The following is a 27,785-nucleotide window of genomic DNA, read 5'->3' as shown; positions in this document are numbered from 1 at the left end:
GCCACCATACTGTGAGGAAGCCAAGAAATCCGTGGAAAGTCCCTGTGCGGAGGAACTGAGGTCCCCACCCAGGACTCCTGTGGAGCTCCTAGCCAACAGCTAACACCAGCTTGCCCGCCATGTGAATGAGCCATCCTGAAAGCAGGTCTTCCAGCTCTCAGTGAAACTGCTCCAAGTGATCCTGTGCCATGGAGAGATAAGCCATTCCCACCAAGCCCTGACCAAATTTCAGATTCATGAGTGAAATATGTGATTGCTCTTGTTGAAATTACCAACTTTTGGCTTGTTATGTAACAGTAGATTCCAGGACTTGTATCTAAAGGTAAAGAGGAATGGAACGGTGTGGTATTTTAAAACATGATATCAATAAGAGCACATTTATGTATAACTCAGCTATGAGAAATGAAAACAAAAATTTTCGAAATGTTGGGGAAGTTGAATTTGTGGTATGAAAGGAAAAAAAGCTTAGTAAACAAACCATTAACAGTGTTAAATGTGATGAAGTTGTACTGGGTAGTTGACCATGTTTGGATTAATTATTATGTATGGCTCTATCAGAAAATATTCTAGATATGAATGTAAATGTATTTGTTTAACAAAGTTTTCTTGTGGGAAAAAAGTTAAATCCTTATTGAAAAGGGAATACTAATAATTTGCTGTTGTGTGTGCTCTGTAGATGAAGCCCACGTTGATAATTTCCAAAGAAATCAATTTATAGTTTTTACTACCAAAATGAAAGCATAACATAATTTCAAAAGCATTGGAAAGGCTACCTGACTTTTTTCGTGAGGGATAAATTTCATTATTCTTGAGATAAAAGTATGTAATTCTGACCTGCCATCCATATCCTCATTTTTTCCCCCCAAAAAAAACACATCTCTAAGAGAATCAAGAGTTTCTGGAAGAGGTAAAATTTGTGACTATTCTTTAATGCTGACAACCTTATTTTCTAAAGGCCCAACGAGCAGTGGGTGTATGCTAATTTGAGAGATAAAGATTTAGAACCTACTAAATAGATACACCAAGATTATTTCCTAAGCTGGGTCTCCTGAAAAAAAATTTTTTTTTATTCTTTTGACCCTAATCTAATGTTTAGTTGAAAAGCAATATCCCCATGCAGCATGGGAATTTATGTTACATTTAGGAGTTCAGAATCAGATCCTCGAACTGGAGAGAGCAGGTGACAATCTGCTTCCTTCTGCTGTGGGCTAAGCTGACTACTCCTGGAAGACTGCGTTCAGTTCCTGACACTATATTTTAAGAGAAGCACAGACAAATTCAAGTGCATTTAGAAGAGATTGATTTAAATGGTGAGGGAACACAAACCTGCGTCCGATGAGGGACAAATGAAGAAAAAGGGAATGTTTACTTTCGGGAGAGGACAACTCGCGGTGCATATTAGACATTTTTAAAATAATGTAAAAAGTTTTCTTGCAGAAGAGCTGTTAGTATTATTGGATGAGCCAAATCACAATGAGAAAAGGATCAGAAGGCAATGTAGGGGTGAAGAAGGTCAAAACTGTTCAAAGATGGAGTCAACTTTCGGGGGACGAGAGAGGTCCTATCTCTGGAGATCTCCAAGAACATTATTTTGAAAGAATTCTAAATCAGACAGTGATTGGGTTAGACATCATGCCAAATCCTTTCCACTATTGCCGAGAGGTCTGAACTCCTTCAGAGTCCCCTGTATCATCTTCTCTGAGAGTCACCAGGTGAGCTCCCTCAGGTGCATATAACACAGTCCCTTCTTCCCTGCCAGTGCCTCCCTGGGCCAGAGTTGCACCTCTGCAACAGGTTTCTGCTGGCTCCCACACCCTTCCATAGACTCTATCCTGTCAATTCCCTCAACATGGCAATGGCTGACTTTCTCTCTTTCTTGGGTTACACTGCGCGGTTGTTGGCAATCCAGGACCCTATAATGTCAAATGTATCTTATGGGCAAATAAATGGCTCTTAGTTCTTAGTCATGGACATTTTTTCCCCCTTGGACTTAACTAACAGTCTGTGGGGGCTTGAGCTGGAATAATCAGGGAGCAACAGATTTTATGTCTTGCCTACAATTGGCTTTATTCAGAGTGATGTGCTCATTGTCTATAAGTAAATAATCTAGGACTCCAATCTTTCTTTCTTTTTTTTTTTTTCTTTTCATTTGTTCTTCTCAGGATGCTTGATTCTTGGCCCCTCATTTAAATATCCCATCCCTAAGGGCATACCTGGTATTGTGAATCCCAGGTTAGACTCAAGCTGTGGGCTTGTCTTCTTCCCTTTCCCTATCTGCCTCCACCCTACATGATTCCATGACTGGAGGAGTGAGAACCAAAAAAATGAGGAAAATAAAGATAACAGATGAAAAAAGATTTCATTGAAGAGGAAGGGAAAAGAACAATGTGTCATGGATGACTTAATTAAAAATTTGAAGTGCATTGAAAAAAATTTAATATGATGTTTATACTACTAAATAGTGTGACAGAAAGAAGTACTTGTGTAATTTAGTGATAACAATTATAATTGGTCATCCTTCACAAGACCACACTGATAAAAACCTATCCTATATATCAGGGAAAAAGATCCAGCAGCTTGCTGGAAGTATTTGCAAAGTGATTTTTATTACTCATTCAATGCTAATTATACATGTTGAGAGTCAAATTAAGAATAAATTATGTATACACAATATAAAGATATTTACACACACACCATATATCCATTGATACTCTCCAACTCATGAGTTAAGAAGCAGCTTGTTGTGAGTGTCCTTGACAAAGTTAAGCTGAAGATACATGGAGGAAACAGTGTATGTTTGCCCTTTACTCTGAACAAGCAGAAAGATAACTCTATTTATCCTCTGTCATCCGAACCTTCCTCAGTGGTACATAGCTCCATAGGGATGTAATTTTGGATGCAGTTTTGGAACAAGTTTGGCTGGGTTGGGGGAGTCGGGGAGGGGCAAAAAAAGCCGACTCTGAATTCTTACGTGTTCTTCAGAGCAAACTTTGGCGGGGCTTTTTCTCTTACCTTTAAAAGAGAGAGGAGTGATGAGAGTTAGTGAGAAAGCTAATACTCTATTCTCTCTATTTGCAAACCTCCACAGAAGCCAGGCATTTGTTTTGATTTCTGAGGCCAGTCTAATGCATGTTGAGCACAGCACGGGACTGTATGACTGTATATATCAACTGTTAAGCAAATGCAAATGGAAGAACCAGGGGCAGTGTATCAGCTACCATTCAAAGCCCAAGGCTTACAACCTGGGTTAAAGTGGAGATGGTGCGCAATAGTAGCATGGGTGAAGAAGGTCGTTCAAGTTAGCAAGCCCAAGACAGTGGACAAACAGAAGTCTAGTATCAAACTATATTCATGAATATGGAGTTCTGCTGACAAAGAGGCAACGCAAGGGTGCAGCTCTGAGGATACATGACTTGGATCACTCTTCAACAAAGCACTGTCTTATCAGATGTGAAGCATTTAGTTTGCTGACAGCTTCCAGCTGTATGTGCTTTTGGGACCCATCTTACCTATGGAGCCAAGGACATGATCTTCCTGGGAAGTCTTAGCAAATGACTAAGCATGGTGGAAACATCAGGATCTGGCCATTTCTGCCCATCATGGAACTGTTTTGTTTTTTTGTTTTTTGGATTTTGTTTTGTTTTGGTTTGGTTTATTTATTCATTTGACAGAGAGAGACAGCCAGAACAGGAACACAAGCAGGGGGACCAGGAGAGGGAGAAGCGGGCTTCCTGCCGAGCAGGGGTCCCAATGTGGAGCTTCATCCCAGGACCCTGGGATCATGACACGAGCCAAAGGCAGATGCTTAACGACTGAGCCACCCAGGCACACCCGTGGAACTGCTCTGTGGGCAGTGTTTGCACTGGAGCTTTTGTTGGGCTGGACAGGCCTTACTCAGAGCTGCCTCAGAAGCTGGGGCTCTTCCTACCCAATCTTCTCTCTATCCTCCCTCCCTTCACAGGGATCAGACAAGTTTGCCTAGTAGCCTGAAGGATGTCACTGCCTACTCCTGCTACTTTCCCCTATTTATTTCTTTCATAGGTGCATAGGTAAGTCTCTTGCATTCCTAAGTACATCTTGGTGTCTGCTTCCTGGAAAACTCAGCTGATATGGGGGGGTGCTGGTGTTCCAAGACAGCATGAATAGGGCCATGTTAGTAAGAGAAGTGACTGATTGAGGGCTCTGACCCTTGACTTCTTTCATGATATTATCTTGGTTGGAATATTAATCCCAGAGAGCCCAAGGAAATTGTTCTTCTGTAGACTACTTATAGTAAGCCCGGTCAATAGAAAAATATAACAGAATAGAAAGAAAGTGAAAGGAGTGGAAGAATCTTTATTCTCTTCCATTCACAAAAATTGTGGCCTTCCATGACTATGTGAATATACTAAAAAATCATCATTATGCCATATTTTAAATTGGTGAATTGTATGGTCTGTGAATTATATCTTAATAAAATCTGTGCATTTCCAAGTAGACAAGGGAATAGCAAGATGACTGCAGAGGAAAATAAAAGCAGTAAGTGAAAGACAGCAAATGGTAGCTTTTTTTTTTTTTTTTCATTTTGGCCTTATATAAGGAGATTTCACAGTTTTTCTTCATGGAATCTGCAGAGAGGGACAGAGGGTTCATAAAGCTCTGGAAAATATTCATTAATATACTTTTTGAATGTAAAAGAAATAGTAAAGAGCTTATGCATTCTTTGAAACGGCTGTTAAAATGAATGACATGGAACAACTATATCTACTTGCCCAAATTCCATAATTTGGAGAAATGGCAGTTGAAAAAGCAGTTATATTCATTCATTTGGCCAACACGTAGGAGGTGCCTACTCTTTATTCTAAGCATGGTCTCTGCCCTTGAGCAGCTCACAGCAAACTAGAGGACATAGGCTTTTAAACAGTGTAGAATGCAGGGAAGCATGCTGCTGTGATGAACTGGGAGACTCTTTGCAAGAAAAAGTGGCAAACACAAGACAGATCATAGCACCTAGACTTGAGGGTGACAACCTCCTACTTAACAAAGTACTAGGAAGCCTAGTATCTCATACTTGTACAACAGTTATTTTGTTTAAAGCTCTATTTAGGTTGCTTATATGTAGTAACTCATTTAATCTTCTCTCCTAACCTGGGTATCAGCTATTAAAATAAGCCCCATTTATAGACAAGGAATCTGAGCCAATGAGATGGTAAGTACCCTGTCCATGATCATGACAAGGAAGAAGTAGAGCCAGGACCATGAATCCAGGCAGCCCACTTCCAAAGCATCTCTATACTGGGTAAGAAAGGCAAAATCGGGCACTGCCTTTCCTTTGTTCTGTCTTTGTCTCCTTCAGACTTTTGCCAAGTTCCAAACATTTTTTTAATTTATTGTACTAATAGCAGTGTAATAGTTTTAACAAAAAGAACCTTATCTATAATCTCATTGCTCAATAAATCCCTGACTCTTAGATATCATTATTTGTTCCTTTGTTCTGATGATAGTCTTTATCAGAGCAGATTTTTTCTATCGTTCTCCTATGAGGGTCTAAGGATGGCTCCTCTGAACCACCTTTCCTTTTTCCCATTCCTAGCCTATGCTCTCTCTGGTTACCCTTTACCAATATCTCAGCACCTACTTAGAATCCACTATATTTCTGAGAAGTTCGAAGTAATGGCCCATTTCAGCACTGAGTGGGACTCCTTGCCCCGCAGAAACTCCCACAGTGGTAGCATCCTTGATACATAAAGGACTTGAGGAGGGAACATCCTCATCAGAGAGCATGTGTATTAATTATCTACTGTTGCTTGAGAAATTACCCTCAAAACTTAGTGGCTGAAAACAACATTATTATCTCAAGGTTCAAGAGTGGTTTAGCTGGATATTTCTGTCTCAGGGTCTTTCATGAGTTTGCACGGCCTATGTTGAGCAAGGTTGCAACATCTGAAGGCTTGACTAAGGTGGAAGAATCTCTTTCTGAGTTTGCTCATATGGGTCTCAGTAGGAGACCTTGGTTTCGAATCAATGAGCCTCTCAATAGGGCTGTTTCCAATATGTCAGCTACCTTCCCCCACAGTGAATGATGAGAATGAGAGAACCAGCCAGCAACCAAGATGGAAGTCCTAATATATTTTATATACTAATCTCAGAAGTGAGATGCTATCACTTCTTATCATTTGTTAGCCAGCCCTAGTATGAAGTGGGAGGGAACTGCACAAGGGTGTGAATACCAGGGGTGGGGATCATTGGGGACATCTTAGAAGCTGGCTACTGTACTTGGGCAGGGACCAGGGGTGGGTGGAGCAGCCAGAATTCTGTGTTTGCATCTCAATTTATGTGAATGGTGAAATGGCAGTTGAAAGAGCAAGTATATTCATTCATTTGACCAACATTTAGGGGGTGCCTGCTCTGCACATTTTTGCAATGTACAGTATGTATAATTGTACATGGCAGCCCAGGTGGCAGTCCCTCACCAAGGGTGTTTGTCCTTGGCATTCTTCCATTACCTGTTAGGAATTCATTTATTCATGCATTCAACAAACTTTTTTTTTAAATTAAGTTTATTAAGTTTTAAATGTTAATTCCAGTGTAGTTAGCATACTATACATAACATATAGTTATATCAGTTTCAGGTGTACAATATAGTGATTCAACAATTTTATACATTACTCAGTGCTCATCATGATATGTGTGGGTTTTTTTTTTTTTTTGAGATTTTTAAAAAATTTATTTGTAAGAGAGAGCACAGAGCACAAGCAGGCAGACTGGCAGGCAGAGCTGAGAGAGAAGCAGGCTCCCCACTGAGCAAGGAGCCTGATGCAGGACTCGATCCCAGGATCCCGGGATCATGACCCGAGCCAAAGGCAGCTGCTTAACTGACTGAGCCACCCAGGTGTCCCGATACGTGTGTTCTTAATCCCCATCACTTTTTTTACACTCCCTTCACCTGCCGCCTCTATGGTAACCCTCTTTTGCATCAAACATTTTTTAAACACCTGGTACATGCCTCTGTGTTGGTACAGTACTAAGTAATGGGCTCCTAGGGTCTCAGCTTTAATGGAGCTGCAATTATCCCACATCAGTGTTTTTCCTCTTAAGTATCCAAGACATTCAGAGTGAACACAGAATGTCCTATAACCCCTTTCAAGCCAGACTGTAAGCAAAAGATTGTTGTCTTTCATCTCATTCTCACAGGGTCCTAATCTTTGGTAAACTTAAGCTAATAATGATATTTAATGATGATATTTCCTCCAGGGAGTATAATCCACGTATTTAACAATCCTTGACCGTTGGGTGCCTAACAAGAATGGGAGCAGCCCAAACAAGGAGCAGCTCTCCCAGTATGATGCATTTTGCTGAAACCAGTGCAGTTACCCCCAAGTCTTTTCTAGCACACTTCCAGTCATGCTAGAAAACTAATTGTGACTCTACCTACTCATGTACCATACTACATACTCAGTTGGTGATAACAAAAATTATAAGAAGGGCCCTATAAGGGGCACCTGGGTAGCTCAGTGGGTTAAGCCTCTGCCTTCAGCTCAAGTCATGATCTCAGGGTCCTGGGATTGAGCCCCACATCAGGCTCTCTGCTCAGCGGGGATCCTGCCCCCCCCCCGCCCGCCTACTTGTGATCTCTCTCTCTTTCGGTCAAATAAATAAATAAAATCTTTAAAGAAAAAAAAAAAGAAAAAAAGAAGGGACCTATAAAAACCATTCTTATTTGCCAATTCTAGGGGGGAAAATGTAGGCTATATATTAAAGCCCAGAAATTAGAAATATAGGAAAGGAGTGAGTTCATGATGATAGATTGATGGATCAGAGCAAGAAATATAAGGCAGGTAAGCTATTTGTTTTGGAGACCAAGTTTGAGTCTTAGGGGAGAGGACTTGAGAAAATCAAGTGAAATCTATTTGTAACACTGGGCTCAAATTAATGTGTCCTGAATTTCATCAACTCCAGAGCCAAACTGCTGATTTCAAATCCCAGTTCTGCTACTCACTAGCTGTGTGACTGTGGGCAAGTGACTTAATCTCTTTGTACTTTGGTGTTCTCATCTATACAGTGGGGTCTATTGAATGAAACCAATCTTATGGGGGTGTTTATGAGCTAGTATATGTAAAGTACTTGAACTTTGCCTGGTACAAATCAAGAACACACTAAGTGCTAATTATTATTGGAGAAATTAAAAAGAGTGTCTACTATGTCATTAACAGCAAGAGTTCAATTTCATTTATTGGACCAGTATTTATTGAATATATACATATATATGTATATGTATATGTATGTGTGTGTGTGTGTATGTGTATATATATATATATCAGTCAATGAACCTCAACCAACAAAATTCTTGTTCCCAAAGTACTTATACATTAGTTCAGATTTATTATGATGGTCATGAAAAAAAATTAAGCAAAATAAGGGCTATAAGAAGAGCTGAGGGGAGAGGTAAAGGGAAGAATGTTCTAGAGATAGGAAATTGTTAAGTCAGAAGTATTTAAAGAAATATTTGGTGTGTTCCATAATAGCAAGGAGGCTAGTGTGGTTGGCGGGAAATGAGAATGGGGTGAAGTTTTATTATGTGATCAGAGGGGGTCCTGATGGAGGGTGGGAGCAGATCATGGGCCATGAAGCCATTGTAAGAATTCTGAATGTTGCTCTAGGATGGGAAACCACTGAAAGTTTTCTTTTCTTTTTCTTTTAAAGATTTTATTTATTTATTTTACAGAGAGGTAGAGAGAGCCAGAGAGCACAAGTAGGGGGAATGGCAGAGGGAGAAGGAGAAACAGGTTACCCGCTGATCAGGGAGCCAGTGTAGGGCTTGATCCCAGGACCCTGGGATCATGACTTGAGCTGAAGGTAGATGCCCAACCTACTGAATCACCCAGGCACCCTGCCACTGATGGTTTTGAGAACAGGAGAGCCCTATATTTTAAAGGACAAAATAGACTCTTGTGTGTCCTGAGGGAGGGGGGGAATGGAGGGATAGTAGGTAAGGGAAGTAGCAAGATCAGATAGGAGGCTGTAGCTGAGAGATGATGGTAGCTTAGACTACAGTCTGAGCTGTGGGGAGAGAGGTGGGAAGCAGTGGATACTTTCAGGGTGTATTTTTGAAGGCAGCATCAACAGAATTTGCTGATGAATTGGATGTAACTTATAAAACAAAGAGAAAGTTCAGAAATAGGGAAGCTCTGTGAGGATAGGGATTTCTCTCTCTTTCTAAAGATTTTTATTTATTTATTTGAGATAGAGAGAGAGATAGGACAAGAGTGGGGTGGAGGAGGAGAAGGAGAAGCAGACTCCCTGCTAAACAGGGAGCTCCACTCGGGCTCCATACCAGGACTCCAGGATCATGACTGGAGCCAAAGACAGATGCTTAACTAAGCCACCCAGGTGTCCTAGATTTTTTTCTTTTATTCCATATCATACCCCAATCAATTAGTGCCTAGTACTCAACATTCTTTGGATTAAAGAAAAGGCAATTCTGATTTGTATTATACCCTTAATTTCTTAAATTCAATAAATAGTACATAGCAGTTATAATATTTGCAGATAAATGAAGTACCACAGCAATCATAGTTTCAGCAGTTAAACAGTGAAAAATTTTCCAATTCTTTCACAGAGTTAGAAGTTGACGTTGTTGCATTCCTAGCCACCAGCTGCCAATGACCAGGACTAAAAAACAACTTTGATACTTTCTATAACAGAAAGGAACTTTGTTATAAAATATTCATTAAAAACCAAGCAAAACCCAACAGGATACATACCTGAGTATATATACACAAGTAGTCTGTTGGAGAAAAGTATAGAGACCTAGAAAACGGGAATTCTGTCACCTATTCTCACCAAATCATCACAAAACACAATCAGGAAATGAAAATATTAAAATATGGAGATTTAATGAGGTAAAATAAATTATGCAGACATTTAAGGCAATCTATGAAATGTTCTATTTTGGTCATATTCTAATATTAGAAAGCAAATTTTATGCATTATATACATAAAATATTGTACCATGTGAGAGGTAAAGGTGGCTATATAATGGATAATACCCCAGGACATGCTAAATTTGTAATCTTCCAATACATGTTTTTGAGTTTTAGGGTACAGGGCCTGTTGATATCCTTGAGTGCTGCATAGAAAGGACACCCAAGAACACACCCACTTTTTACTCAATAGTAATTTCTGGAGGCTGGAAGCCAATACCCGCCATTGCCAATTTTCAAGGATGTTATTATTTAATATTCCTCAAGAAGGATAAAGGGATTTTCAGTTAATAGACTTGATCCTGTCCTCTGGGGTCTTACTGTACTGATTTCTTTTGGCTGCTTGAATCGTGCTGGACTCTGGTGGGGCTACCTTCAGCCCTTTGTAGGCTGGACACTTTTGCCACAAAAAGTGACAGCTCCAGGATATGTCACACATATAACGACAGCTCCTATATAGAATGGGTCTAGGAGCAGCAACAGTTATCAGTTGCTAAAAGGGGTAGAGGTGGGGGAAATTTTGTAGAAGCTGAGTTTGCATAGCAGACATAGGGTTTTTTTTAATGGTTATTTGGGGTGAAGATTATAGGGGAACCTAATGTTCCCTCCGGTTAGCCACAGCACTGCCACAGTTCCCATTGCCTTTGACTGGGCATTAATGCAGCGCCTACGCGTTCTGATAGCTCCTCCTCCTTTCACCTCTCTCCCCAGTATCCCAGGGCGTGAGAAATGGCGTGGAGCTCCTGGGTACCCGTGTACATTCTAGGCCAGGACGAACCAAAAGACAGAACATTCTTGTTGCACTGTAGCGTAGTCTGGGTTAGCCTTTGCGAACTCTCCAGGATAGTGCGAACTTTTCTCTTCTTGGGTGCATGTGGGCACCGTGCATCCGAGTTTTGGCTGGTATGTCAACAGGGTCAGTCCCAGTAGCGTACTTTGCCGACTCTTTGAGGCAAGTCCGGGCTGCAGTGGATGGGCGTAGAATGCCGCACCCAGTTCCGTCTTAGGGCAACTCCCACTACCCCCAGCCAACATTTCCCTTTAATGCGCGTGCCCGTCAAGGTCCCCGCGTCCCTTCCCCTCAGGTCGTCTCGTCAGCCTCTGTTTCCCTCTCCTCTCCTGTGTCCCTGCCTTCGCTTCTCCATGGCACTGCCCTCGCCCACCCTCGCCACTGCTCACTTGCGGGACTCGGCTGTCACTTTACTTTTCCGCGCCGCCTCCCCGCCCCCTCGCCAGGCCGGCCGGGCAGCCCGGCTGTGCGCGCGCCCGCCCCCGCCCCCTCGCGGCCGCGCGCGGGGAGGAGGCGGGGCCGAGCGGCCTTGGGGTGCCGGGAGGCGCGCGGCGCGGCACGGCCGACGTGGGGCTCGCGCTCTCGCGGTCTCTCCCGGGCGGGCACGCGGGGACGCGCACTCGCGGGCGCGCGCGCGGACGGCCGGGCGGCGGCAGCGTCTCACGGAGGTGGTGGCTTCACTTTCCAGGACTCAGGGGCGGCCACAGCAGCAGCCGCGGGCAAGAGCCTCGGGAGCCGGAGCTGGAACGGCCGCGGGCGGCGGCGGAGGCGCTGAGGGTGAGTCCGGGCGGGCGCGAGCGCGGCGGGTACAGGCGTGGCCGGGCGGCCGGGTGCGTGGTGCGCGGGTCCGGCTTTCGGTGACTAGACGGTCTGCGGGGACACCCCGTCCTCGAGGCCTCCCAGCACCCCCGCCCCCGAAGCCCTCTCTCCCCGCGCTTGGGCTGGAGCCCACGACCTGCGCGGACGCCCCTCCCTCAGGTATTCGCCCGGGCCTCGCCGGTGCCCCCCCCCCCCATCCGTCCCCGTCCCCGGCGTCCTCCCTCTGGCGGGCTTCCCCCCCAACCTCGCCTCCACGTCGCAGGTCTCTGCTTACACCGCTTGCGCCCTAGTTCTCTCCCCTGTTCCCCGGCGTGCCCCATTCCCTGCGCCCCCTCCCGCAAGCCTCCTTGCCCCGGTTTCTCGCCCTTTCCACCCCTCCCCCCTCTCATCCCCCCCCCCCGCCTTGTCCCACCCTGCCCATCTTCTACCCCCTTCCGTTCTCAGTTCCCCATCCTTCGCCACCCTCCCAGCCCCTTTCCTCTCCCAGCCGCATCCTGGAACTAAGTCTTTGCAAAAGTACTGGATAAATGTCACGGTGGAAAGTGCCCGGCTTGATCTTTTGCTATTTTCCCTAATTGCATAATTGCTGCACATGGTGTTTCTCCCGGTGAGTGCCGGGTCTGGCTCCCCCGCCGCCGCACCCCCGCGGCCCTCCTGGAGAAGACCTTGTGGGGTGTGTTTGTGTATACCCTGGTGTGAAGTGTGTGTTGTATTGGTCTTTTGTGAAGCCTAGCGCTTGTCACAGTTTGGAGCTGAAGCCCATTTTTTTCTGGTCTCTTCTCTGCAGCCCCCCCTGGCCTGGTTTGAAACTGGATTCCCTCGGCCCTCCTCCCTCCACTTCTCCCCCTCTCTTCTCTCATAATGTTTTGATCCTTTTGCCCTTTACCATTTCTAATGAAGATAAAGCGTAGCTTCTTGTGGCTTTTTTCCCCCCACGACCAACCAGAAATGTCCAATCCATCTTCCCTTAAGGAAATTAAGGCCGTTTTAGAAAGACATCATCCTGTGCTCGGTGGCTGTTAGACCCATTTGCATGTTTTCAAGATTCATCGTTTTATATTGTGTATTCTTGAGAGTCTACTCAGATATTTGTATTTAAAAGTACAAAAGGAAGTCCTAGGGCTTACCTTGAGATTACCTAGCGCTTTGGGAAGATTTCAAGCTCTTCTTAGTGGTTTTTTTTTTTTTTTTTTAAATCCTCTATTCTTTAAAAAGTGTGTTCCTGAATATGTGGTAATAATTCAGTCTGGACCTTGGGATTTAAATAATTGTCTCAGCAATTTGGATGCTCTGGCTCTTTAGCGTTTTGTATGTGGGTTGATGCTGATGATGTGTTTTCATATAATGTCATACCCCATTTTATCTCCCCCAGAACATAGCACCTTTTCCTCAAAAATTGTGTTTTATTTTACATTTTAAGAAAGTTTAGAAATTTTAGTAGGAAGACAAATAACAAGATATTACATGACAGAATTAGGCGTTTTCTTGTTGTAAAAGCTCAAATGAACATTGCAGTTTTATACCATAAAATACAGTTATAAGGCTTATCTGGATAGTAATCAAATTTATGAAGTTACCATAGTTGCTTTTACTTATCAGTTATGTTTATAACCGAATCATTTCGTTTTTATGGAACAAGTGAATTTCATTTACTATATTGTTGATTTCCAGGACTGTAATTACCACATAGAGTGCATGGCTAATACAGGCTTAATTTGTGTGTTGAAGAAGGAACAATATCTAAACTCTAAATATAACACATTTTTTGAGGAAAGTCTATTTTATGTTTAGAAGCCAAGTTTTAGTTTGAGTCTATATTTAAAAATGTAGATTTAAATATCTTACTAGCTTTGAAACTATCATTGAAGAAGAGCTCTATGTTTATAACCCTGGAATTTAAATTTATCTTCCTTCTAGATTAGATGATTTGATCAAATTAGCTAATTAAGAATTAATCTTAAAGATAATCTTAAAATGCTGATTTATAATATAGCTTTAAAGAGTTTTGATTCATGATTTTTTATTCATTTATACTTTGAAAAGACAAAACACCAATTTTATATTTATAGCTAATTAAAGTGCTTGTAGACTGCTTTTTCTTCATAAAAATTAGTTGCCACCTGAGTGGTGCAATAATTTTTTTCCTAATACTTTTTTCTGTAATTGGGCATTTAAAGACCAAAATCAGTGGAAATTTGCCTTACTCTTGATATTTGAAAAAGACATGAAAACTTTGTTTCTAAAAGTTTCTGTAGTGTTTATTAGTGGTCTCTGATGAATTAATCATCTTTACATTAACATTTGGATGAAATAAAGTGAGGTCAAAAGTGGAAATAAAATTTTTTCTGTGTGGTGAAACTATAGAAATTATATGTCTATTTGGGTTTCTCTTTATGGAAAGTAGTGAAACTTAAGAGTATATATCATCATACAGTTTATGTGAAGTTCAGAGATGGACAAGATGTGGTCTTAGAGGTTAGGGTAGTAACAGGAGAGACGAATATGCTGTTTCTTGGCCTGGATACTGGTAACACAAGTGTGTTCAGTACATGACAACTCATTGGCCAACACTCACCATTTGTGTACTGTTCTATATGTATATTACAATTTAAGAATTTTCCTTAAGGATTTCCTCTAATACTTACCCTCTATTGGCGTTCTTTTAGTATCCACATATTCAGTACTTCTCCATTTATTTCTTGATCTGTCAGTTTTCTAAACTCCATCAGCCAAACACACTGAGACCCAAGCCCATTTATTAATAACCACTTTGTGGAGTTATAATCCATGTACTGCAATACTCACCCTTTCAAAATAGATAGTATACTAAGTGGTCTCAGTATATAGTCACAAGGATGTGCAACCATCACAACTGTTTTTAGAACATTTTCAGCACCTTAAGTAGAAACACCATACCTATTAGCACTCACTCCCTATTTGGATATTTTTAATCATTTCTTTTTAAATTTATTGAGTTAGTAATCTCTACACCCAGCATTAGGCTCAAACTCGCAACCCTGAGATCAAGAGTTATATGCTCTAACAACTGAGTCAGCCAGGTGCCCCATAATAGTACTTTTCAGTAGTCCTCTGGAGAGACTAGTTTTAGTTTTCCTATATTCTGAAGCAATTTTCAAAATTTGGGCTTCAGATTATAGCTCAGATTGAATCATTGAGTAATCCTTCAAGTAATTATATGCTCATTGCAGTATTAGCATACAAATGTACATAAATAAGAATATTAAGAAAAATATATATATATACTATATATATACCTGTAACTCTATAAATGTATATATATAAATGTGTATAACTAAAGTAATATATAATTGAAATTGAGGGCATAGTTTATTAAGCTGAGGCTCCAGGTTCAGTAAAAAAGAATTTCATTTCATTTAGATTTCCCTATATTTGTCATGTAATGGATTGCTTCTGGTTTAGGATGTATAAAAGGAGTTCTCACTCATTCCACATTTCTTAAAATAGTGCCAACAGCATTTTGCTATATCCAAGGACCTTTCCCTGAGAATTGGTCTCTTTCTGACTTCCATGCACATCTGCTCTAACTTGCTCTTATATATACATACTTACTAAATTTTAAACTTGTGATATATTTTAATTGAAAGAAGTAAGCTGGAAAAAAAATCAATGTTAAATCCAAGGGTAAGAATTAAAGTGAAATAAAAATGAAAAAAAAAAGCAAGAAATATGTTAGGACTGTTAGAGCTAGACATGAAACATACTGATATAAAATTTCAGTATTCTATTAAGTGACTTTAGTGCTCATAAAAGGTGTCACAGCTGTGGAGACTGATGCTCTCCATTTACAGAATAGGTAGAAGAGCAGGCAGATTTCTCTCAGTGTGTTTCAGAGCTGCTTGTGCAGATCTGCTTTATTTGGCACGGGGGATGGGATGTTGGAGTTGAGAGGGGTGATGGTGTGCTTGTGTGACGTCTCATGGAAGGCATTCAGTATTTTCTGTTGACTGTCCACCTCTCTTCCATTCTCTTCCATTGCTTTTTGGTTTGTCTTACCATAAAAACTTCAATCCATTAAAGATTTGTATTATGAAATCACTTTGATTTAGAGCAAGCTGTAAGTTAAATCTTGGGTGATGATGAATTTTCATCATTGTCAACTAGCTATATATATATTTAGACTAATTATAGTAATAAACACCAGTGCTTTATTTGAGGTACTTTCTTTTACAAAGTGGTTATTAGGTGACAGTAACATAGTGAGCACAAGGCTCTTTAGAGTCTGGACGTTGATTTGTCAGTTTCGTTTTGAATTTGTCAGTACACTCTAAGCTAGTTTGGTCATAAGGGATCTGTTCATAGAAATCAGACTCAGAAATTGATTATGATGGGTTGACAGTTGAGAAGGGATATCCCTTCTCACTTACTAGAATTTTTTGTGTCTGCTATCCAGGTTGTAGCTGCAGCTATATGTCAAGGTATTAAGAAAGTTGAGTTGATAATCAGAGCTGTGTGGGGAGCATGAACTCAGAGCAAAGGGAATTTGAAAGCCTTTAGGAATATTTTATCCAAGGCTGGGGAGGGGGGTAGGGGAGTCCCTCAGCATCTCAAGACAGTGTCCACTTCTTGTGAAACACAGTTGCTTGGTATATTGTTCGATCAATGCTGACACCATCATGTGGTTCAGTTTTTATTTAGAATCATGTGGGCCTCTGTGTTCTTTTGTGTTCTTCCGTTACCAGAGATAACAGTTGACTAGTTTGGAGGATTTGAATTTAGTAGTTTTCAGAATATTTAGAGTTGTACAACATCACCATTATCTAATTTAAGAACATTTTCATCACCCCAAAAGAATACTTCATACCTATTAGCACTCCTTTACCCATTTTTCCCTCATTCCTGGTCCTGGCAAACACTTACCGACTTCTCTATCTCTGTGAATTTGCCTATTCTGTACAGTTCATGTAAATGGAAACATATAGTTGTCTTTTGTGATCGGCTTCCTTCACTTAGTGTAATGTTTTTAAAGTTCATCCATGTTGTAGTGTGTATATATTGTGCTTCATTACTTTTTACAACTGAATAATATTCCATTGTGTGGCTGTATACTATTTGGTTTATCCATTTATTAGTGGACGTTTGAGTTGTTTCCTCTTTTGGCTTTATGAGTAATTTTTAAAAAAGATTTTATTTATTTATTTGAGAGAGGAAGAGAATGAGAGAGAGCGAGCATGAGAGGGGGAAGGTCAGAGAGAGAAGCAGACCCCCTGCTGAGCAGGGAGCCTGATGCGGGACTTGATCCTGGGACTCCAGGATCATGACCTGAGCCGAAGGCAGTCAGTCGCTCAAGCAACTGAGCCACCCAGGTGCCCAAGCTTTATGAATAATGTTACTGTGAACATTTTGTGTGTATATTTTGTGGTTTTCATTTTTTTTCCTAGGTACATTTTGAGAGAAAAGTTTTGGCAACTCCCAAAGCTGATTTGTAAGTGGCAACTGTATTCATTGTATATTAGCTTTGCTTCTACTTTGAGGTTTACTTTTTCTCTATTTTAGAGGTAGTCCTCCCATAACTAAATAATTGATTTTTTATTTTCAATCCAGGATCTAAAATGTCCACTGAGGCACAAAGAGTTGATGACAGCCCAAGCACTAGTGGAGGAAGTTCTGATGGAGACCAACGTGAAAGTGTTCAGCAAGAACCAGAAAGAGAGCAAGTTCAGCCCAAGAAAAAGGAGGGAAAAATATCCAGCAAAACAGCTGCTAAATTGTCAACTAGTGCTAAAAGGTACCTCAATTATTATATGCCTTTTAGAAAAGTTTTAGTCTCAATTTATTGTTTTCAATTCTATCTTTGTGTTGTATTTAGTCATTTTTCTGGGGTGTGGTCCATGAGATTCAGGGATTTTTCTTTCTTATTCAAGATTATTTCTTTTACAGTGTTTTAATTGTAGGCAATATGAACTTTTTAATATTTAAAGTCAGTTAACCAGAATGGCACATCCATAAATATATATATCCATTGTGTGTGTTCATGTATTATTAATTGAGCATATATAGGAAAATGTGTGTAAAAGTGTGATAGTTTGATTTACTTGACTATAAATATTTTATTCTTTTCTGTAACAGGACAGTGAATAGAATTCTATTAAAACAGTTGTTGAATGATGTGTATTTTCTACTACTCCCTATTAATAAAGTTAGAAATGCTGAAGTTTGACAAATACATCTTGGTTTTATTGTATTAGGCAGTGGGTCCATCTTGATATGCTTTTTTTTCTCTAGACAATAGATCTGGAAGGTAGATACTTGAATGATTCTCTATTGCCACATCAGTTGCTTATGAGAGACATAAACTTTAATATTGTTTAATTATAGAATATCTCTTGGAAAATAATTTAAGAGTAAACTAGATTGAGTACAGTTTTTCCCTATTTTGTGATTTAATGTTCTTGTTTTGTTCTAATACCTTTTAAAAGATGTCAAATAGGAAGCATAATGAAGGCATTTTGTAAGTTTTAGGCATAGAGGAATGTCTGAGTGTTGAATGATAGTTTTATATTTTATTGGGTTGTCTGGGTTAGGGGGTCCTTTCCTGAAGACCAAAAACCATTACAGTCTAGCAGACCTTTGGCCTAGTCCATTTCCTTCTGGCCTAGTAAATTCTCAGGATCAGGAAGAACCTTCTCAAGCCTCCATGTGGAACATGAGCTTCTAGATAGAGATGTTGGAGTGATCATGAGTGGTCAACAACTCATTCCAAAGGACTGTGGTAGTCATACCTTTCCCAAAAGTGTATTGCTGATCCCTGACTTCTAATGAAGGAGTTGTGTGGAAGGCAGATAGCCTCAAATTTTAAGCCTTTGTAGAACATGCCAGTGTGGGGAAAGGGTTCTGTTTGTTTTTGCTGTCACAGCACAAGTCCAGAGGGCCTTTAGCTGGCTGACATGACCCCTCTGCTGCTTGGCCAAAACACAAAATGAACTGCTGCTGGGAAAGGGGGAGGTGGAGTTAGTATGGATAGGAAAGGTAAGAAGGGAGAAAATATGACATTTAGATGAAAGAAAGGAGGTTGGGGTGGGTGGGTAAGAGATACTCAGATACAGACTGTGCCTGCATATGCACAAGAAAACTATAATTCAGTTCCTCAGCTTCTGATAGTAAGGATTTCCACATGGCATCTTTAGCTTATCAGAAAAGGGAGAGGATGGGCTGGCTAGGTCTGTGGGGAGTGGGGTCTAGATAGTGCTTATCCTGGCTCCGTGCTCAGTTCTCCCATGATTGCTTGTTAGCAAAGACTCTTTCTTGAAGCCCTGCCTTTCCCCCTGTTGGGAGTACCACCGTAAAATCCTTCAAAATCCTCTTTCTTTCTTAAGATTATTTATTTATTTACTTATTTGACAGAGAGAGAGTGACAGTGACAAGAGGGAACACAAGCAGGTGGAGCGGGAGAGGGAGAAGCAGGCTTCCTGCTGGGCACAGAGCCTGATGCGGGACCCTGGGATCATGACCTGAGCCAAAGGCAGATGCTTAATGACGGAGCCACCAGGCGCCCCCAAAATCCTGTTTCTTGAATGATGTATCAAAAGACCAAATTCTGCTTAGGAGAGATTATTAATGTATCATGTGTGAAACTGAGGATTGCATGAATTTTTTCACATACATGGATCGTCTTTTACTTTATTTTACTGCAGGGTGTAAAACAGGTATAGATTATATATTCAAACCTAGTCCTCCCCATCTTTTTAAAGTAGGGGATAAGATGTAGTTTTGAGATCGTGTGTGTAAAGAATCCAAAACAGTACCTGGCTGGCGTATAATAGAAATTGGTATTATTGCATTGGTTAAAGTATTAAGTATTGTCTGAATTGCTTTTTGGCTGAAGGAATCCCTCTTTCTTGTGAATTTGTGATTTTTTTTTTTTTTTTAAGATTTTATTTATTTATTTGAGAGAGAAAGAGGGCATGAGTGGGAGGGAAGAACAGAGGGAGAAGCAGATTCCCCGCTGAGCAGGGATCCTGATGCTGGGCTCCATCTCAGGACCCCAAGATCGTGACCTGAACTGAAGCAGACGTTTAACTGAGGTTTTTTTGTTTTTTGTTTTTTTTTTTAAAGATTTTATTTATTTATTTGTCAGAGTGAGCACAGGCAGACAGAGTAGCAGGCAGAGGCAGACGGAGAAGCAGGCTCCCGCTGAGCAAGGAGCCCGATGTGGGACTCGATCCCAGGATGCTGGGATCATTACCTGAGCCGAAGGCAGCGGCTTAAGCAACTGAGCCACCCAGGCGTCCTAACTGAGGTTTTTTAAAGAGAACATGTTTCTACACAAAATCATTTAGTTCTTCAATTATAGCACATTTCATGTAGTTGAGCACCTATGAGCACCTATGTGCCAAGTGCTTTCCTTGAGTGACTATAAAATGCATATAATCACAGCATCTGAGTATTTCTTTTTTAACAACACTGCATCCTCAAAGGCTAACATATATTTCATTTCCCAAAGTTTATCAAGTGAACTTGAAAAATACCTACAAGACTTTAACTGGACAAAGTCTATAAATGACAGTATCAGTGTATGAGATCTTACTAGATGCCAAATAAATGCTTTATCATGTTTAGTTCTCACAGCAGCCCTATGAAGATGGTATCATTATCTCCATTTTACAGAAAAGGAAACCCAGCATTAGAAATGTTAAATTATGTATCTAAGATCACAAGGCTACTAAATCCTATAAACTTCCTCTAGAATATCTTTAGGTAGTTTATGGGTGACAGTATCTGAAGTGACTTGATCATTTATTTGACAGAGAGAGAGGGAGAGTACAAGCCGGGGGGAGGGGAGAGGGAGAGGGAGAAGCAGGCTCTCTGCTGAGCAGGGAGCCTGATGCAGGGCTCAGTGCCAGGACCCTGAGATCATGATCTGAGCTGAAGGCAGATGCTTAACAAACTGAGCCACCCCGGCACCCCAGTAATCTGTGATTTTAAAATTGTGATTTATGACCTTCCTCTAGAAGATCTCCAGGTGTTTTACGGGTTTCAGTATCTGAAGTGATTAAATCATTTACTATATGTTTTAAGTATAAAAATGCTGCTTCCCTGCTGGCTTTTTAAGTTAAAAGAAAAAGCTTAATTCTTCACTCTTCCTTTCCCCTGATTTAGTTGATAGTGAAGTTATTTTATTTATTTTATTTTTGTCATCTTTGCTTAAGTTCTAACAACTGAGAAAAAATTTGAGAATCATGAGGGCATCTTTTAAATTCATCATTATATCTACAGTGCCTACCATAGGAAGGTCATAATATTTATTTACTGGTTTCCTTAGAACCTTGAGTTTATTATAGGGATTGGATCTTCCATGGATATTAAGATCCCAGTACTAATCACAAGATTCAAAGTTAGAGGTAGTTTCAAAATGGAATTCCGATTTATTATCGTTAATTGGCTTTTATTCAGGTGAGAAGTCTTTTCCATTTGGTGTCATTTTATAGGAGAAAGTTTATCTATCGGAAGCAGTGTAGAGCTTGGATTCTAGAGGTGGGGTCTGGGTTTAATTACAGGTTCTGGCAAATAGCCTTGTGATTTTAGATACATAATTTAACATTTCTTTCTTCTTCTTCTTTTTTTTTTTTTTAAAAAGATTTTATTTATTTATTTGACAGAGAGGGATCACAAGTAGGCAGAGAGAGAGGGGAAAGCAGGGAAAAATAAATATAAATAAATATAAATAAATAAATAAATAAGGGATCACAAGTAGGCAGAGAGAGAGAGGGGAAAGCAGGCTCCTGCCGAGCAGAGAGCCCAATGTGGGGCTCGAACCCAGGACCCTGAGATCATGACCCGAGCCAAAGGCAGAGGCTTAACCCACTGAGCCACCCAGGTGCCCCCATAATTTAACATTTCTAATTCTAGGTTTTCTTTTCTATAAAATGGAGATAATAATGGTACTGTCTTCATAGGGCTGTTGTGAGAACTAAATGTGATAAAGCATTTATTTGGCATCTGATAAGGTCTCATACACCAATGCTGTCATTGTCAGACTGTGCCAGTTAAAGTCTTGTAGATATTTTTCAAGCTCATTTGATAAATTTTCGGACAATGAGATATATGTTAGCCTTTGAGGACGTAGTGCTGTTGTTAAACTAGATATACTCAGATGCTGTGATTATACGCATTTTATGGTCACTAAAGAAAAGCACTTTGCACATAGGTGTTCAATTGCCTGAAATGTGCTATAATTGAAGAACTAAATGATTTTGTGTAGAAACATGTTTTCTTAAAAAAAATCTTGGTTTTCAAGTATTATGGAAAAGTAATGTAGGGTAGGATACAGGAAACAGTTAAGTGGGTATTTTATTTAAACAATGGTATGAATTAATTTCATCTATTTTGAGTGAAGAGGAAGATTATAGTTACATCTTTGATCAGTTTTTGCTCTTTGGCAAGAATTTGCTTCTTAAAACATTGGCATGCTGTTATCATGGTCTGTTCTGATAATGTCTGTATCACTCCTGTTATATTCGCAAGTATGTAGTTGGACTATGTCTGGCACTGACAAGTTTTGATGATTTTATTAAATTTACGAGTCAGTTGAATAAAATAACTGTTTTGAGCTTGTCATTGAATTGACTGCACTACTTTCAAGTGTTGATACATCTGTAAATGTGAATTTTAAGTCACATTTATTCCAGATTAACTTTAGACATTGTAATTTTACTGGACATAATAGAGTGTTTTAGGAATGAATGCTGTTTGGTTTTAGACTAAATTATTGTTAGGTTGGAAGGTGGATTCTTGTACTTTCCAGCATCAACTTTTATCATATCAGCTCTTAGTTTTCTGCATTAGAATGAAGTAGTACTCTTCATAGATAATCTTTTATACTTAATCTTCTTGGTTCTAAATGTACATATACAAACTTTTTAATGTTTCTGAAATCAGGATGAATCTTACAGTTGATGTGCAAAATCATTTAATTGAAGATATCTTAAAAATCACAGATATCATTCAACCATTAAACTTTAGGCTTACTATTTGCAATGACTCTGTTTTTGGGGTTAATTCAGATACCACTTTGACATTTATTTATTTATTTGTTTTTAAAGATTTTATTTATTTGAGAGAAAGAGAGCACATGCTTGAACACATGCGCAAGGGGAGGGGGAGAGGGAGAAGCAGGCTCCTCACTGAGCAGGGAGCCCAGTGTGGGGCTCAATCCTAGGACCTTTGGATCATGACCTGAACTGAAGGCAGCTTCTTACCGACTGATCCACCCAGGTGCTCGCTACTTTGAAGTTTAAAATAGTTCAGTAATTAATGGTGTGATGTTTTTCTTCCTGAGAATAATTTCATTTTCAAGGGTTTTGACCAGTTCATTCTGTTAGTCAGAATAAGAGTTCTCAGGTGATCAAGGAATACAGTCCATAGAGGAATATAGAAAGTAATTTTGGTGGAATGAAGTTTTTTGTTTTTTGTTTTTTTTAAAGTAACTGCTAAGAAAATATCTTTGTGAATTGCCATGTCCAAATATTCTTGTTCTACTTGGACCTGAACGAGTTACTGAATTTTCTTTAGCCTGAAATCTGTGTGTGTGTTTTAAACATGTCAGTACTTACTGCTTCATTTTTCTGAACCATTAATCCAATGTGGTGTTGTTAAAATGAGCACTTCATATTTTCTCCATTTTGTATAATTTTGATACCATATTCTTCATGTAAGTCCAAATAAATCATGATTGTTATTTTACTTCCCCTCTTCCCACTCCATTCTTTTTAGCAAATGACGGTCACGTGCAGGACTCTTACCTCTTTCTGGAATAGCTAAGGTATTAGGTTGTCTTACGAACTGAAATTTAGTTTGTATTTTGCTTCTGACTTGTCTCAATACTTACGTGCAGTTCCTGACTTCTGTATCATAATAACCAAAGAAGTGGCACTGCTAGATAGAAATTGGGAATTTAAGCAATTGTCTAGTTGATTTATGTCTGAAGAAATAATTTTGTCTTAAAAGTTCTGATAAGAGAGAGGCCTTTTGTTTGTTTGACTTAGCAAGATAATTGCCTGTCTTTCATGTTACCAGGGTACAATAACTAGCCTTAGTTTCCTTATCTTTTAAATGGGAAATGATAAAACAGTAATACTTAGAGAATTCTGTGAGATTTATTTAGTTCACTTTTAGTAGACAAAGATCATCATGTGAAAGGTAGGCTGTAAGTATGAATTACTAATACTTTTTCATTTTTCTTCAACCTAAGGGACAGATTCTGAAATAGCTGCCTCCTTACTTTCCTCACATCAAGACTGAGAATCTTAATACATACCATGATCACAACTTTTGAGAAAGAATTGAATTGCTATCATTAAAAGCAGCAGGATATCTTGCAACTGTTTAAATAGCAGTTCTTAGTATTATCTTTTCTGTCAAGAGAAATACAGCCATTCTTAGGTGTGGCACAAAATACATTTTAATGTATAGACTCACTGCTTAGAGTTGTCAAGTTTATCAGTAAATTGCTTTTTATATTGAATAATTAGATCTGGAATTATAGACATTTAGAGGGGTTCGAGTTCCATTATAGAATTATTTGATAGAAAATTATGATTTATCAATTTTTTTTTTTTTTTTTAAGTAGGCTCCTTGCTTAGCCTGGAGCCCAGTGCAGGACTAACCTCATGACTATGAGATTGATATCTCAGCTGAGATCAGGAGTCAGACGCTTAACCTACTGAGCCTCCCAAGTGCCCCTGATTTATCAATTTTTTAAACCCAGAGGGATGGTATAAGCATAGAACAAGATGAGTTATTTGAAAATCCCATAGAAATTCTGTTAAAAAGCTTTCTTTGACAATTTAAGCTTGCTCTTTTGAATGGCTGTTTTTTTGGTCCTCTTGGTTTAAAAACAATTCATAGATGTTATTCATGTTTCTGATAACTAATTAAGCAATACAGAGACATTTTAGTGGAAAGCAACAATTTTCTGTCCAAATACCTTCTCTATCCCAGCTTATTCCCTTGAAGCAAACTCTTTTCACCATCACTAAGTCCTTCTGTTGGTGTTTCTGCATAACAAATTATATAGAATACTTAAACCTGTTTGTTGAATTGTTAGTATCTTTTGACTCTTTGCTATGAAATTTGAGGATGTAGCTTGTTTACCTACTCTTCATTCCCTTTTCCTCCTCCCAGTTAATGGTAGTTACATTAAAAAAAAAAAAGTATTAGATGTCTTTCATAACTAAATCGTATATTTAAGCCATTATTTCTTATTCTTTCAATTTTCAACAGTATTTCTTGGTTCCCTACTTTGTAAAATGGAGATATTAATAACCTTCATTCTTTCTCCATCTTCTCAAACTGGTTTCAGTTAGGTACACTTAATTTTGCACCTTGAAGATTAGTAATATTTACATTGCATAGCACGACTACAGTGAATCTTCTTTGTGTTGTTTATAAGCAAAAGACATATAAATTGCCAGTGCATTTACTATAACAAAATATTCAGTGCAAGACCAAATAGAACTTTACGATTAGATTTCCTACAAATCCAATATCATGATCTCTAGAATACCCAGTGGGTCATAACATTAGGCTAGATAGGTCCAATCTCTCTTTTTTCCCCCTTAACATTTGTTACTTCATTAAAATAGTTTTACATTTTATTTGCCTTCATATTTGATCTATGGTTTTCTAACACAGGTGTTTTCTTTTTTCTTTTCTTTTCTTTTCTATTTTTAAAAAGATTTTATTTATTTATTTATCACAAGTAGGCAGAGAGGCAGGCAGAGAGAGAAGGAAGCAGGCTCCCCGAGCAGAGGTCCTGCCCCCCCCACCCCCCGCCCATGTGGGGCTTGATCCCAAGACCCTAGGTGCCCCCAACACAGGTGTTTTTCTTCTGGAATTTCTGGTTGTCTTTCTCCCCACCTCCCTTAAATAATGTGTCTTTATTATATTCTTAAGCACTCTGCAGTCCCCTCTAGGCTGTCTCAACCTGTTTAGTTTACGCCTGTCTACTTTATCTTCCAAAAATACACTGAAATTCTCATTTCCTTCTCTTGCTATTTACTCCTTTTTGCACTTTCAGTGTTTTGCCTCCCTGTGCTTTTCTACCTGCTCTAAGTGGGGTCTTGAAGGAGTGGGAGGTGAATGTGTGTGTGCTTATTTTGCTATCATTAATCTGGACTTACTTGATTTAGTTTTGAAGTACCTATTTTTTTACTTCTGTATGAAATTCATAAAGGGTGTTCACCAATATCAGGTCTTCGAGATTTCTCATTTAATTATGGGCTGTATATACTTAAAAAAAATTTATTTATTTGAGAGTGAGGGTGAGCCTGTGCACCTGAGCCCATGTATGGTTGGGGGGAGGGGCACCAGGAGAGAATCTTCAAGTCGATTCCCCACTGAGCATGGAGTCCTACATGGGCTTGATGCCAGGAACCATGAGATGATGACCTGAGCCAAATCCAAGATCTGACGCTTAACTGACTGAGCTACCCAGGCGCTCCTGGGCTGTATATATTTTATGTGTATCTGAACACATCACAGAATCCATATTTGAAGGAATATGTTTTAAAGGTAAAACAAATCCTAGTTGACCTATTTATAGTATGGAAAATAAACCTCTTCATTTTATAAGATAGGAAACTAAGGCTGAGGGAGAAGATGCAGGTTTGAGTAGTCTTTTTATCCAAGAACTCTCAATTAATGGTAGAGCAGAATTAAAATGAAAGTTTTCTTGGTTTTGAACTTACTAGTCTTGCTCAGCTTCATAATGTTTCCCCAGCCTTGAATCACATGGCTTAGAAAAGTGAAAATTGTGTTCATAGCATGCAGTTCTTTCAGGAAATTGAAGCTAATCCTCTTGGACAAGTCATGTTTATTTCTTTATTTTCATTTGTTGTATTGAAAAAAATGTGGAATGAAATTGTTTGATAGTAAATGTTTTTGTTCAGATTCTTATTTTTTAAGGTACTTTAGTCAACTATCATCCATTCACTATCACAGTAATTAACCAAATAGCAGGTATCCAGTTAGCAAATCCTCATATTTAAAAAGCAAAGGAGAAGAAGTGGGGTTTTGAGAATTTTTTTGTATTTGCTTTGACAAAGCCTATGTTTAATAATGCTGAATGATAGTTAAGACATTGCTTGGTCTTATTAAACAATGTAGCACTGTTAAGCCTTTGTGTGTGTGTGTGTGTGTGTGTGTGTGTGTATAAGAGGTTAGGTGCAGTTAAAAATCAAAAGTTAAAAAATAACATGAGCACAAAAGCAGGTTTTTAAAAAGTTCTTTTTGCAATGCAATGACATTAAGATGATTATCCACATATTATTAGGATAGTTCTTGCAAAAGGGATAGTGTCAGATTGGAAAGTCTCAGTCTTCTCCAACCTAGAAGCTTCAGGGAGGAATACCATTTATATTTGGATAGCAGTTTCAGGTGTTAGAATGAGATCCTGATAATTCTTTCTTCACCAGTTGATTGGATCATTTAGAGTGCTTGGATTCATCTTAATAATCACTTTCCATCTTAGTGGGGATGTTCTAAATAAGAAGTTGGAATGATCTGTAAATAATGTGGCAAAGGTATCTAATTTAAACTACAAATTTTGGTTATTATCAGTTGTTCAATGAAGCTTTTTAAAAAAGATGTATTTATATTAGAGAGAGCGAGCTGGTGAGCCATTCAGAGGGGCACAAGGAGAGAGAGAGAAGGAGACCCCCTGCTGAGCGCAGAGCCTGCCATAGGGCTTGAGCTCATAAACCGGAGATCATGACTTGAACAGAAGTTAAGAGTTTGACGCTTAACTGACTGAGCCATCCAGGTGTCCTGGTTAGATGAAGTTTCTAGTGTTACTTCTACAGGGTGTGTGTACTCTTAACGACCAATCCTTTTACCTTTTGTAGGTGCATTGCCAAAATCATGACAGAAGTTATGGCTTGGTTATTATTGTATATGATGATTTATATAGTATTAGTATTTTTTTTTTAAGATTTTATTTATTTATTTGCCAGAGACAGAGGGAGAGAGAGCGAGCGAGCACAGGCAGACAAAGAGGCAGGCAGAGGCAGAGGGAGAAGCAGGCTCCCCGCTGAGCAAGGAGCCCCATGTGGGACTCGATCCCAGGACCCTGGGATCATGACCTGAGCCGAAGGCAGCTGCTTAACCAACTGAGCCACCCAGGCGTCCCTATAGTATTAGTATTTTTTTAAAAAGCATACAAATGGGAAATATTTGTG

The 27,785-nt window shown here is 39.5% G+C and overlaps 1 protein-coding gene across 2 annotated transcripts in view; it reads left to right on the top strand.

Annotated features, from left to right (window-relative positions):
- Positions 1-11,272: 11,272 nt before the first annotated feature.
- Positions 11,273-27,785, top strand: part of UBE2E2 (ubiquitin conjugating enzyme E2 E2) — a 380,761-nt gene continuing 364,248 nt past the window's right edge. The window contains exons 1-2 of one of the 2 annotated variants that reach the window (XM_032330531.1): positions 11,273-11,529; positions 17,155-17,338. In XM_032330531.1, the coding sequence (XP_032186422.1) occupies positions 17,163-17,338 (176 nt within the window). In that variant the 5' untranslated portion in view covers positions 11,273-11,529; positions 17,155-17,162. Of the gene's footprint in view, positions 11,530-11,595; positions 11,731-17,154; positions 17,339-27,785 lie in introns of those variants that run through there. The other variant, XM_032330614.1, reaches the window with a different exon arrangement.

This window comes from Mustela erminea, chromosome 1 (genome assembly GCF_009829155.1).
Source record: "Mustela erminea isolate mMusErm1 chromosome 1, mMusErm1.Pri, whole genome shotgun sequence".
NCBI lineage: Eukaryota > Metazoa > Chordata > Mammalia > Carnivora > Mustelidae > Mustela > Mustela erminea.
The sequence above is the reverse complement of the archived record's forward strand: the minus strand, read 5'-3'. Positions and strand labels throughout refer to the sequence as shown.